The 14,357-nt window shown below is 41.0% G+C and overlaps 1 protein-coding gene and 1 long non-coding RNA gene across 12 annotated transcripts in view; one reads left to right on the forward strand and one right to left on the reverse strand.

Annotated features, from left to right (window-relative positions):
- The window catches only part of ADGRG2 (adhesion G protein-coupled receptor G2), a 113,885-nt gene that overhangs the window by 43,231 nt on the left and 56,297 nt on the right, over positions 1 to 14,357 (forward strand). For all 9 annotated transcript variants that reach the window (XM_053917646.2, XM_053917651.2, XM_053917648.2 and 6 more), the window contains exon 3: positions 631 to 746. In XM_053917646.2, the coding sequence (XP_053773621.1) occupies positions 632 to 746 (115 nt within the window). In that variant the 5' untranslated portion in view covers position 631. The remainder of the gene's footprint in view (positions 1 to 630; positions 747 to 14,357) is intronic.
- Positions 1 to 14,357, reverse strand: part of LOC112313235 (uncharacterized) — an 85,552-nt gene that overhangs the window by 12,651 nt on the left and 58,544 nt on the right. For all 3 annotated transcript variants that reach the window (XR_008426025.2, XR_008426027.2, XR_008426026.2), the window contains exon 3: positions 13,485 to 13,625. This is a non-coding gene — a long non-coding RNA (uncharacterized lncRNA). The remainder of the gene's footprint in view (positions 1 to 13,484; positions 13,626 to 14,357) is intronic.

Raw genomic sequence — 14,357 nt, forward strand, 5'->3', positions numbered from 1 at the left:
ACTCCTATTCATCCCTCACATCTCATCTGATGTATGTTGGCCTTCAATAAATATTTGTTGAATGAATGAATAAATTAATGGTAAATGAGGTTTTAAAATTTGGTTCTGATATAAATTTTGCTTTTTAAAAAATGTTAACTTTGCTCTCCTGACTACTCAAAATGCAAGTAATGATAATAAACTAACATGTATTTAAGAGTAAATGTAGTGTACCCATCCTTATAATGTAAGACATAAACAGGAGTAGATTATTTGTAAGATTCTGTGACCCCTTCTGATTCTTAGCATAGTTTTAAACTAGCCTAGTGGTAATAATTATATATGCAGTGTTTTGTGTTTTTAGTTTCTTCTTCATATTTTGCATATGTTGATGATTTCCTTAAATACACATAGACGACCTTGCTTGTCATTTTTAACATAACATAATATCCCAGAGTGGTCCTCCCATAATAAACATGGGTTTTGTTTTTTGTAGCCAGTGTCCACCTGTCATTGACAATTCTCTGCAACTACAGTGATTTAAAGGAAGTAGGATTGCAGTTTGCCTTGGTTGAGGAACTGACCTTTTGGGTATTGCTGTATTGTGATTATGGCAAGCTGTGATGATGTTTTCCTCTTATTTTATTCCAGGATGTTTTTCTCTGGTGGGCAATGTGGCCATGTTGGGAGACCTGAAGAACATTTACTGATGTTGAAGATATTCCTTGTCATTTGTCTTCATGTTGTTCTGGTTACATCCCTGGAAGGTAAGGTACCTGTTTTCCTTCATTGTGTGTGTTTGTGTATGTGTGTGTTCATTTAGGAATTTCTTACTGTGGTAAAATAGACATAACATAAAACTTATCATTTTAACAATTGTTAAGTGTACAATTCACTGGCATTAAATATATTTGCAATTTTGTGCAACCACCACCACTGTTCATTTCCAGAACATTTTCATCATTTCAAATAGAAATTCTGTTCCCATTGAATAATAACTCCTAATCCCCAACTCCCCCCATCCCTGATAACTTCTTTCTGTTGCTATGAATTTGCCGTATAAGTGGAATCATACAATATTTGTTCTTTCATGTCTCACTTCTTTCACTTAGTATAGTGTTTCTGAGGTTCATCCATATTATAGCATGTATCAAAATTCCGTCCCCTTTTTAAGGCTGCATAATACTCCACATTCTGTTTATCCATTCATTGTTGATGGACACTTGGATTATTTCTACCTTTTGGCTATTGTAAATAATGCTTTGAACATTGGAGTACAAGCATCTGTTTGAGTCCCTGCTTTCAATTTTTGGGTGTATATATACCTAGTAGTGGAATTGCTGGGTCATATGGTAGTTCTACGTATTACTTTTTGAGGATCTGCCAAAGTGTTTCCCACAGTGGCTTTACCATGTTACATTCCTACCAGCAAGGCACAAGGATTCCAGGTCTCTATATCTTTTCCATCACTTGTTATTTTGATAATGGGTGTGAAATGGTATCTCATTGTGGTTTTGACTTGCATTTCCTTAATGATTAGTGATATCAAGCATCTTTCATGTGCTTATTAGCCATCTGTATATCTTCCTTGCAAAAAACATCTTTAACTCTTTGGCACATTTTTGAATTGGGTTGTTGGGGTTTTTTTGTTGTTGAATTTTAGGAGTTCCTTATATATTCTGGATATTAATCCTTTATCAGATATATGATTTGCAAATGTTTTCTCCTATTCTGTGGGTTGTCTTTCCCTCTCTTAACAATGTCCTTTGATGCACAATAGTTTTGAACTTTGATAAAGTCCAATTTATCTATTTTTTTTGTTGCCTGTGCTTTTGCTGTCATATCTAAGAAATAATTGCCAGATCCAATGTCATGAAGATTTTACCTTATATTTTATTCTAAGAGTTTTATAGTTTTAGCTCTTATGTTTAGGTCCTTTAATCTATTTTGAGTTCATTTTTGTATATGGTGTAAGGTAAGGGTCCAACTTCATTCTTTGGCATGTGTGTATCTACTTTTCCCAACACCATTTGTTGAAAAGACTGTTTTCCCCCATTGAGAGGCATTGGCAGCTTTGTCAAAAATCAAATTTCTGTATATGTGAGGGTCTACTTCTGGTGCTTATTTGTTTTTAAAAGTATGTACTTGAAGACATTTCTGCATGGGAATTTAGGGGAGGTAGACAATTAGCCAAATGAAGTAGCATGATTATCAGAAAAGAGGATCTTTAGAAGCTTATGAAAGAAGGAGAAAAGGTTTTTGAAGAAGGCAGTAAAAAGGCTAGAAATCTTGGGGGTACAACTGCCAAAATAATACAGTGCTATGCAAATGTAAAGAATGCTCCTTAGGAATGTTATTTAAGAAGACATTATTAAGGACACACAGAGAAATACCTTTCTTATTCAGAAGAGTAGAAGGACCAAGGAATCTTCATTGGCTAAAGCAAGTATCTACTAGGAGCAAATAACAATAACATAAGCAAAACATATACACAACACACATACATGAACACAAAATCCATAGAAGACATCCCAACATGCTAAAACGCAATAGACAGTCCTTCAAAAAGGCGGCACTGGGGCATTTTGTCAAGAAGCCACAATAGTTTACCAAAAAAAAAGCTTAATGTATACTGACTGCTCACAATGTGCCAGGTCCCTATGTGCTTTACATTCACTCTCTTAAGCTTCTCAACCAAATCTATGAAAAGGAGATTGAGTCTCCCCATTTCTCAAATCAAGAAACTGAGGCTCAGAGAGAGAAATAACTTGCTCAAAGAAGTGGCTGGGCTGGGATTTGTACTGAGCTCTGAATGTTGTATTCTAAACCATAAAATCAGAGTTCTCAAACTTGAATGTGCATCCGAAACATCTGGAGGGCTTGTTAAAATACAGATTTCTGGGTCCTTCCTCCAGAGTTTCTGATTCAGTAGGGCTGGGGTGGGGCCTCAGAATTGACATTTCTAACAAGCTCCCAGGTAATATTGATGTGACTGGTTCAGAGAGTACACTTTGAGAACCGCAGCCTACACAACTGGGAGAAGTAGGGAGAGGAAACTCCTCCAGATATATATCATGGGATATGAATTCTGTTGTGGCCACGTAACATTCATGTCAACTATGCCCACACACATCATCTCACTGTGGGATCAGCTGAGAAAAAGTCAAATGTCCCCACATTACTAATGAGTAAATGTACCCAGAGACATTATTGGTTAGGAAGTGGTGGAGCCAGACTAGATACTAGATCTTTGGTCTAAAGTTTCAGTGCTTTTTCCACCATAAAGGTAGATAAGGAAGGAAAGTTGAACACACTAAAAATCATCAAAATGAAAGCTGCTTGGTAGAAATAAGACGTTTTAAAGTATATTTAAAATGATGAAACAGAGCAAATAAACCAGAAAGTGCATAGCCCTGAAACAAACCTTAGTAGGGAAAAGTTAAGTGGATGCTTATGGCTGCTGAATGTATTTCTTGCTCTGACTCTCATATGAATTGATTTCTGAAAGCAGTGGTTCCCAAAGTGTCACTCCAGACAAATAGCATCACAATCACCTGAGAGATTTTTAGAAGTGCAGATTGTCAGGCCCACCCTAGACCTGCTGAATTGGAAACTCTGAGGGTGGGACCCAGCAGTCTGTGTTTTAATCAGTGCTCCAGGTGATGCTGATGCAGGTTCAAAGTGTAGAACTACTGTCATAAAGAATTGGCTAAAACATTACTGCTGACAGCGTGATACAGTAGAAAGGTGGTAAGACCCAGGATTAGAGCCTTCCCCATGCCTGTCACCTGCTATTTGCATGATCTTGATTTGCCACTAGACCAACAGGGACCTCTATTTTCTCATCTTCAAAATGGGTTCAATCATGATCCCTCCCAATGGGTTCTTGTAAGGCTCAATATATGAGGTCTGTCCAGAAGGTATCCAGCCATGTAATATGAAAAATAGAGACATTTATTGAAGAAGATACAAGATTGGATGGTCAGTTATGTAGTAATGAGGGCCTGCTATGTGCCCAGCAGAGAACATCATCTCTGACTCCAGGGAATTTACATGCCAGTTGAAGGGGCATGATTATGACACATGAGAACAATACAAAGTATAATTAAATCATAAAATGTGAGTCAGTGCTATTAAGGTTCCAGAATATGGCCTTTGGCCAAATTTTTGGATTAGTCCACTTAAATGTTAAGCTGCCAGTAGCAGATGCTATTAGTGCCCTGTCCATATTCCCTGGCCCACTCCAGAGGTCACCTACAGACAGATCCTGTGTATACTGATGGCCCCCATGTCTCTGTTACTGAGAATGATCTGTGCCCATAGGACCATGCTTTGCCTGTGCATGGAAAAAGCCAGAAGGGCCAGGGAGTTAATACCCCACAACAGTGAGAGATGGGAGCTGATGTTTACCTATGCCAGCATCCTCATCCCTTGGTGAGGCAAGCTGTGGTATGCCCCAGTGGCCCATAGTAGTAACCTGCTCATTAATGTACCCATTATTGACTTTACTCCTTTCCCTGTCTCACTTCCCTACTCCCTCCCTCTGCTTCGTGGAGTCAACCCAATTTGGAAATGCACTCATATTCCAAGGCCCTGCCAAATATAAATACCTCTATAAAACCTGCCCTGACCTCTTCAGAATTAAATCTCTCTCCCCAGTGCTCTTTTTCTCTTTTCACCCATATCTTTTTATACTTGTCACTTTGTATCATGTCATTATGTACTTCCTTCACATCATGAGTCCTTTCAGTGTACTGTCGGTGCCAGGTGAGAAGGGAGAATGGAGGTTTAGTGAGGCAGGTGGGAAACTATTGGGAGGAAAACTAATGAGCATGGAGGGCCTTTTAGGTACTTTATGTATATCATCTCAATTAAGCTTCACAAAAACTCTTCATGGTACATATTTTTATTTTCAGTTTGTAGATGAAGAAACTGAGTGTTAAAGAGATGAGGTCATTTGCCCAGAGTCACACAGCTAGGAGGATACCCTGTCAGAATCTATAGACTACTGTTCATACTATAGCAGGCTACTCAGTGTCTGAAGACTGAATGAACATGTCACTGAGGCATGAGGAGAAGATGGAGAAGGAGCCCGGGGTAAGCTGCCAGAGAGCAGCCATTCCTCCTGGCTCTGGGGAATCTGGACTGCAAATACGGTAGCTTCACCCTGGAAACCCAAGAGATGACTCAATAGCTCTTGATGGCAAGGAGAGGTAGTTCTGACATTCTTATTAGGACACTGGCCAACAGAATCCTTAGACCTTAACACTTCCAGTTATATGATTTGGCAATGTTTGAAGGAGTCATTTTTGATTTACCAGAAGCCCAAATGGGCAGGTAACTATACTTACATCTAGCCTCTAGCTCTCCCAGGCCATACCAATGCCTTTTTTCCTTTCCTTTTCTTTCTTTCTTTAAAAAAAAAAATCTTCAAAGGAGGTCTTCTTTTAGGTACAACTATTTTCCAGAGGGTGAGATGACATAATAATAGTGGAAGATGGTTATAATTTCATTCTTGCAGAGTTATCTTCCCCATTTGGAAACAATAACATATTTGAGCCAGTTTATGATCTCATGAGCTATAATTCCCAACATAATCTTTCTCTGGGCTAGGCTTAGATCTTTCTGTGCTGCAGGCATTTCCAGTATTAGACTCCTCTATAATTCCCCTTCTCCAAGGCCCCACTGTCTTGTTTCCTCTTACCCTCTCATGTTTTGTCCATCCAAGTCTTGGTTATTCTTTGTGCAGCACATTAGAGCTGTAGGAGGTAGAGTATACGCTCCTGAAAGGCAGGACACCTGCCTTTTTAAAACATTTATTTTCTGACTACAGTGGGCATACAATATTAAATTAGTTTCAGGTCTATACCATAGTGATTAGACATTTCTATACCTTAGGAAGTGATGCCCCCAATATTTCCAGTACCCACCTGGCACCATTCGTAGTTATTACAATATCATTGACTATATACCCTATGTTGTACTTTATATCCCCATGACTATTTTTACAACTGGCAACTTGTATTTCTTAATCCCTTTTACCTTTTATACCCACCTTCCCAATCCACCTCCCATTTGGCAGCAGGGTGCCTGTCTTGTTTGATTTTGTCCTCTAACACTAAAACCAGTGCTGATCCCTTTCTCTCTCAATTCCATATCCATAAAGATGAAATCATAAACACCATGGCGTTGATCTGATCCTCCACCAATCTCATAACCACCCCCCAATCCCACTCCCCACACATAGGCATGAGGCTAATTCTGTTGGGTCCTGACCTTTTTTCCCTGGCAGGTAGGAGTGGTGACAATGAATGACAGAAACTCTAGATAGGTTGAGGAGGGAACGGAAGACAGAGGACATTGTGTCCACTTTCCACTTAAAACTGGTGAGAACTCACAGGGGCCTGTACATCAACACAGGGCAATGGTAGAGATGAGGAACAGTGGTAGTGTGTTTAGGCAGAGAGAAGGAAGGAGATGGTATTCTCTCTAAGTCTTTTTCATCTCTTGTATAGTAGGGTAGGGATTCTAAATTGTCCTCATGCCCCTGGTGGCTAGATGTGTTGAGAGCCAGGGACAGGGACAGAGCTGCAAAGATGATACTGTGGACAACTTAGACCAGAGACCAGATACAGGATGTGACAGACAGTAGTAAAAGCTTACACCTAGGTCAATAAGACAGGGACCCCAGGCCATGGTAGGATCCGAAGAGAATAGACCATGGGGCCCACTGGACACAGCCTTTGGCAGTGAATACCCAGGAACCCTGCAGGGTGAGGGAGATCTCTGGAGAGGCCATTGAGAACCCAGGGCTCAGCACAGCAGGATATCACAGATTCAGGCCCCTTCTCCATGTCGTCAGAAGGACACTAGCACCCCATTCCCAATCTGGAAGCCAAACTGACTACCGGAAGGAAGAGGAAGGAAAACAAAGATTATGCATGTATCCAAAAGACATTGCTAGAGACCACTTTAGAGCAAAAGAGAGAGCTACCTTAAATCATTGGGTTTAAGGATCCTTTCCCTGAAGAACCAAGATGGCAGCATAGGTAGACACACTGCACCTCCTGGCACAACCAGAACTGACAGAAAATGGAACGCCAAGGAAGTCCGACACCAAGGAGATAAAAAATAAACATTCATCCAGACAGGTAGGAGGGGCGGAGACGGGCAGCCAGGGCGGAGAGGACTCGCGTTACTGTGGCAGGACCGAGACTGGCGGAGTGTGGGGCAGGCAGTCTGACCACTAGTAGACCCTATGGCCCTACAATCGCGCACAGATAAACCGAGAGGGCCGGACTCAGAGTGGCGGAAAAGGGGGCAGGCAGTGTGGCGGGTAGCAGACCCTGCAGCCCCACATTCGCACATAGATAAACCAGGACGAACGGCGAGGAGCAAAGCAAACCGCATAACCCAGGGCTCCAGCGCAGGGAAATAAAGCCTCAAACCTCTGATTGAAAACACCCACGGGGGTTGGGGCAGCAGGAGAAACTCCCAGGCTCACAGGAGAGGTCGTTGAAGAGACCCACAGGGGCCTAGGGCGTGCACAAGCTCACCCACTCGGGAACCAGCACCAGAGGGGCCCAATTTGATTGTGGGTAGTGGAGGGAGTGACTGAAATCCAGTGGAGAGTGGAGCGGGCGCCATTGTTCCCTCTCGTGGGGTTCCCTTCCCCACGTACAGCATCACAGCGCAGCGTCACAGCACAGCAACCAGCATTACCCCGCACCAGGGAACACCTATAGCTCCACCCCTTTAAGCAACACAAGCACCAAGACAACAAAAAAATGGCCCAAATGACAGAACATTTCAAAGCTCCAGAAATAATTCAACTAAGCAGTGAACAGATAGCCAACCTATCAGATGCACAGTTAAAAACACTGGTAATCAACAAGCTCACAGAATTGGTTGAATTTGGCTGAAAACTAGATGAAAAAATGAAGGCTATGCTAAGAGAGACAAAGGAAAATGTACAGGGAACCAATAGTGAGGCGAAGGAAACTGGGACTCAAATCAACGGTGTGGACCAGAAGGAAGAAAGAAACATCCAACCAGAAAAGAATGAAGAAACAAGAATTCGGAAAAATGAGGAGAGGCTTAGGAACCTCCAGGACATCTTGAAACGTTCCAACATCCAAATTATAGGGGTGCCAGAAGGAGAAGAGGAAGAACAAAAAATTGAAAACTTATTTGAACAAATAATGAAGGAGAACTTCCCTCATCTGGCAAAGGAAATAGACTTCCAGGAAGTCCAGGAAGCTCAGAGAGTCCCAAAGAAGCTGGACCCAAGGAGGAACACACCAAGGCACATCATCATTACATTACCCAAGATGAAACAGAAGGAGAGAATCTTAGAAGCAGCAAGCGAAAAGAACACAGTTACCTACAAAGGAGTTCCCATAAGACTGTCAGCTGATTTCTCCAAAGAGACCTTACAGGCAAGAAGGGGCTGTCAAGAAGTATTCCAAGTCATGAAAGGCAAGGACCTACATCCAAGATTGCTCTATCCAGCAAAGCTATCACTTAGAATGGAAGGGAAGATAAAGTGCTTCTCAGATAAGGTCAAGTTAAAGAAGTTCATCATCACCAAGCCCTTATTATATGAAATGTTAAAGGGACTTATCTAAGAAGAAGAAGATAAAAAATATGAACAGTAAGAATGACAGGAAACTCATAGTTATTAACGACCACACCTAAAACAAAAACAAAAGCAAACAACTAGAACAGGAACAGAACCACAGAAATGGAGCTCACATGCAGGGTTATCAATAGGGGAGCAGGAGGGGGAGAGAGGGGGGAAAGGTACAGAGAATAAGTAGCATAAACGATAGGTGGAAAATAGACAGGGGGAGGGTAAGAATAGTGTAGGAAATGTAGAAGCCAAAGAACTTATATGTATGACCCATGGACATGAACTATAGGGGGGAATGTGGGAGGGAGGGGGTGTGCAGGATGGAGTGGAGTGAAGGGGGGGAAATGGGACAACTGTAATAGCATAATCAATAAATATATTAAAAAAATAAAGTACGTAATGTGAAATTTACCTCAAAAATAAAACAAAAAAAAGTACAGTAAAAAAAAAAAAAAAGGGTCCTTTCCCTATAACTCTGGAATTGGAGGCTCCAAAATAAGATGGAGCCAACCTAGACATCCAAGGAAGCTCAGGGATTTTTTACCTATTTGTTTATTGTTGCTATTGTTTGTACGTCTAAATTATGTTTATAAATTTTAAACCAACTCTAGCCCTGGCTGGTGTGGTTCAGTGGATTGAGCACCGGCCTGTGAACAACAGGGTCACTGGTTTGATTCCCAGTCAGGGCACATGCCTGGGTTGTGGGCAAGGTCCCCAGTAGGGGGCACGCGAGAGGCAACCACATACTGATGTTTCTCTCCTCTTTCTCCCTCCGTTCCCCTCTGTCTAAAAATAAATAAATAAAATATTTAAAAATGTATTTAAACAAACTCTAAAGTGAACACATGTTGAACACACAATGTGTCAGGAAACTGCGCAATTGTTGAAGGTCATCATCATATCCTGAATTCTGCTCCTCCTCCTGGTTTATCTTTTCAGGTATGAAAGAAATACCTAGTCAGGTCCTTGAGAGTAAGGATGACATCTTTTTCCTCTCTGTATTCTCCATAGTAAGTGCTCAATAAAGCAGACCTCTCCCCTCAGCTTACATCACTAGCATTATCCTCATCTAAACCCAATGAGTTCTGACACAACATATATTACTCCTCTAAACATTTGCATAGACTACAGTGAAGTGGCTGTACATTGGCTAGAATTACCCTTAAAGAATGTGTTTCTCCTCCTCCATATGATAAAAGGGCTCAGATGATTGCCCGTTAAGATTTCTGACACTGACATTCTGTGAGTTTAGTTACCCAGTAAGGACAGTTTTCAGATTTCTAATTTTGTTCAGAGATACCAGGGATCCTTGGGGTCTGCTTTGAACTCTGAACCACTCATCTTTGCAATCCCATTTTAAGGCTGCTCTCCATTCAAAGTTCCTAATGTGAAATTGGAAACAATTGAAAAGTCATAGTTTTTCAAACTACATTTTTTTATGTGAGGCAATTTCAAAGGCTCCTAAAGGTACAACAAAGCCAATTAATCTTTTAACTTCTAAGTTGATAAAAGCTCCAGAAATGGCTTTTGCTGGCTAGTAAATCTCCCAGTTGCCAGTGTTACTGTTGCCTTGGTCTTCAGGAAAAAGTCCCAGGGTCTCTTGTTAGGATCCAGTAGCAACAGCTCATATAGCAACACCTCATATAACAACAGCAACAGCAACAGCAGCAGCAACTCAATCAGACATTTCTATAGGTCTTCCTGATTTACAAAACGCCTCGGCATACATGTCACACCACATCCCTTTGAGGTAGGCAGGGAAGTCTGTATTATCCCCACTTTGTTGGTGAGAAGACTGAATAGCATAGTAACTTTCTAGGCTACCCAGCAAGAAGTAGTATCAAGATCCTGAAAGCTGCTCTCCAGAACGCTCTCCTCTACACCAGCCTGCCCAAAGTGCTTGTGTTTAGCCAAGATCTTTAACAACGGTGACTTTAACCATAGAAATGCCCTTCTAGACCAGGTGTTGGCAAACGTTTTCTGTTAAGATCCAAATAATAAATATTTTTAGTTTTGTGGGCCATACAGTCTCTGTGGCAAGCACTCTGCCCGCATAGCTTGAAAGCAACCATAGGTAATATGTAAACACATGGGAATGGCTTTGCACCGATAAAACTTTATTTACAAACACAGTTGGTGGGCTGGATTTGGCCCATAGTTATAGTTTACAGACTCCTGATCGAGGTAGAGCAAAGGTGGTGCAGCACATACTACTGATCTTTTATATGACAACCATTCCTTGATTTGTTTCTTGCTGGCTAAGATCTGGCTTCATCAAAGGGTGCTCACCCCTTTTCACATGACTCAGGAGTAAATCCTGATTATTCTAAGCCAACTGCAGGAATGCTGTTCCTTGCCAGTGTTCAATATAGGAGTGGGCACATGACCCACTTCTGACTAACAGGACAAGTAAGAAAATCTGATGGGAGACTTCTAAGAAAAATTTTCTCATTTTTATGATGAGTATAAGGAGAAACAGTTCCTCTTCTTCCTTGGTCTCATTAGTTACATTTCAAATGCTCAATAGTCACATGAGGCTAGTGGTTATCATACTTGACAGTGCACATGTAGAATATTTCCATCACTGCCAAAATTTCTATTGGATAACGCTGTATCTGGACAATTTTGTGTCTGGATTTGATGCCTTAAACGGTGGTAGCCATCTTAAAAACATTAAGAGGAGCTAGCAAGTGCAAGTAGAAAATGGAGATAACCTGAGTTTTTGAAGATGTAGAGTCCCTCAATTAATGGTATCCTGAGGATGAAAGAACAGAAGGTTGGAAAGGACCTGGGTCCTCGTTGCTATCCCTGAGCGGTGGGAGCAACCTTAGAACTGTCTGCTTTTGGATTTCTTATTAAGTGGGATAAATGAATGTCCTTAATGTTTATGGTACCTTCACAGTATGGCATGTAACTCTGACTGTAACAAGGTCATTATGCTGCAGTTTCCTTATCTCTCATAGTTATATGCAGATTAAGTGAGTTCACGCATGTAAAACAGATGTGTGTAATACATCTGAGACATTGTAAACATTCAGGAAACACCAGAGATTATCACTAAAGGCCACCACTGTCTAATACAAATTTCTGCAATAATGGAAGTGATCGATATCTATACTTCCCAATACAGTAGCCACCAACCACATGTAACTGTTGAGCACTTGAAAGGTGACTGAGGGACTGAAATTTAAATTTTATTTAACTTTAGTTAATAGCCACCTGTGGCTAGTAGCTGCTATATTGACCAGTACAGCTATAGACTATTTGTTTTAATTACTTCAGAACTTTTCTATTTGATACTATATAAGTCAGGGTTCAATCACAGGAGAATTGCTAGGGCTATGCACACACACAAGACTTGTCAAAGGGATTTGACCTTATAAAACCCTGGAAGCTGGTTAGGCAGTCTCTGTAAAGCTGTTGTCTTCATATCTGATGCTAGAACTGACATCTATGAAAGGCAGGCAGTAGGGAAGGGAGGATGGATATAAGATAGGGAGACCAAGAACAACCTAGAAACCACAAGCATGAGTTGTAGCCACAAAACACACTGAAACCCATGTCAATTCTTGTTGCCTGTGATCTTGGTGGTATGGATGTATGCAGAAGCTGAGCTCATCAGCACAAAATTAAATATATACTTGGCATAGGAGTCAGAGAAGTCAAAAGAGGTCTGAGGGGAAGGCTGGCGGCTCCCTCATATTAATGATGTGTGACACTTAGTAACTGCCAACATGTGGGAGCTTTACAATGGCTGCTACTCTACTTCTACCCAAATCTCCTGCAAGAAGCTTTCTTGTGTTCCACACTATCCAGAAACATACAGAAAAGGGGATTCTGGAAAACATAGCTCAACCTAGCAATGATGGTACATTACAAAGTCATCACACATACCAGAAAGCTAATGAGCTCAACTTAGTATCTTTAATACCTCTAAATAAAGCATGATACTAACATCTCCCAAGGCTGTATCTAATTATTTCTGTTCTGCAGCTGGCCCAAAGATATTCTGAAGATCCTTGCAACCAGTCAACACTATGTTTTTAAGTTTTTCTTTACATTTTCCTGTGGTTTAGAATTTTCTCCATGTAAGCCCACATTATCATTATAATCAGAAAAGAAATTAATGTTCATTTTTATAAACCAGCCTATGACCTCTAGGGAGACTGTACACCCACCCAGAGGACAACTTGATAACATCATGATTAACTGTGTTTTCCAATTTTTCCCTGAAACTTCGCTGAGTTATGGCTTTGTACAAGAACTTAGGAAACATAAGTTATGGTCACCAGATCTGAAACCGTTTGACTTCTGCCTCTTTCCTCACATGTTTCCAAAGTGATCCCAAGGGCATTTTGAAGACCCCAAAGGCAATTTGAAACAAATAATATAAAGAGGAAAGAAACTGAAGTGGAAGTCTTGCTCAATAGAAGGGAGAAATCATTTTTAGAAAAGTCACTAGGAAAATGAGGAATAGAAAGAGCATCACTGTATTAATTACTGACATGAGCAGTATTTACTGTGTGTTCTTCTCAATGCTGTAATAATAGTTGTACCTATGAAGTATGTTCTCTTATGATTATGTTTATCCGTATTTTCCATATAGGACACTGAAGTGCCAAATGGGTTATGTAAGTTATCCAAAGTTAAATAGTGGCAGATTACAAAAGTTGTACAAAATTAAAACATGGTGGATTTGGAACTAGGCTGAGTTTCAAAGTCTAGGTTCTTAACCTTCCTACCACACTTGAAGGATTCAGGGCAATGTCACATGGACTGCTGGGGTTCATTAGGTTAACCATTGGCAGACTGACTCCTGCTTCTCCCTCACCCCCACATCCTAGTGACCCCACCCCAAATCCTTTCATCTTACCTTAGAAGTATCTGTTGAACCTCTCTTTTCATACCAGCTTTCCAAGCATGAGTTCAAATCCTCGTCGTGTCTTGCCCGATCTATTGCAGTAGTCTGCTCTGGCCTTCTCATTTTGCATCATGCTCCTTGTTTATTTCATAGCTGTATTAAAAAAATATATTGTTCTGTGCCAGGAGCTGGGAAGAGAGGAGAATGGGGAAGGGCTGGGGACATGGGACAATGGGGAGTCCATCTGGTACTGAGCCCTTATCATAGGCTCTGCACCCCCAGAGAACCTAAACTAAGATACCAATCAATGGGTTACTGCTCAGCTGTGAGCTGGCAAAGAATGGTGTGGTCTAAGGGAGACCAGAAATTCCATATTCTAACTACTAGTGCCCCTACCTCCACCTTTCCAGTTGCTTCTGCACTTACAACTCTACCACAAGAAACTCTTACTAACTCATAAATTACAGGTGCTTTGGCATGAAAGAACATGTCAACTAACAGCAGAGTCACCCTAGATACTAGCTGGAATCAAGGAGAAGGGGACACCCAAGCAAGTATTACTTTTCTTAAACTGTATTTCTTCAGGAGGAAATAGAGATAACCCTAGAGTATGAATTCTCTATGGGGGCAATATCACCCCCATGGAGGTGAAAATTGGTTTTTGGAGGCAAAAAAGTCTTATATATTGCAGAGGACTGGGACTAGGATGAGGCAAGTGAAGGATCTAGGGCACAAAATGTTAGGAGACAGCCACTTTTGAGGCTGTGTTTAATGTGTTTGTATACACATACATAAAAATATATGTACTCAGATGGCAAGGAGTGTTGTGAATAAGTGGATGGGAAGGGTCAGGCTAAGCGGGGGGAAGTATTGTAATTTTAAATA

This window comes from Desmodus rotundus, chromosome X (genome assembly GCF_022682495.2).
Source record: "Desmodus rotundus isolate HL8 chromosome X, HLdesRot8A.1, whole genome shotgun sequence".
Taxonomy (NCBI): Eukaryota; Metazoa; Chordata; class Mammalia; order Chiroptera; family Phyllostomidae; genus Desmodus; species Desmodus rotundus.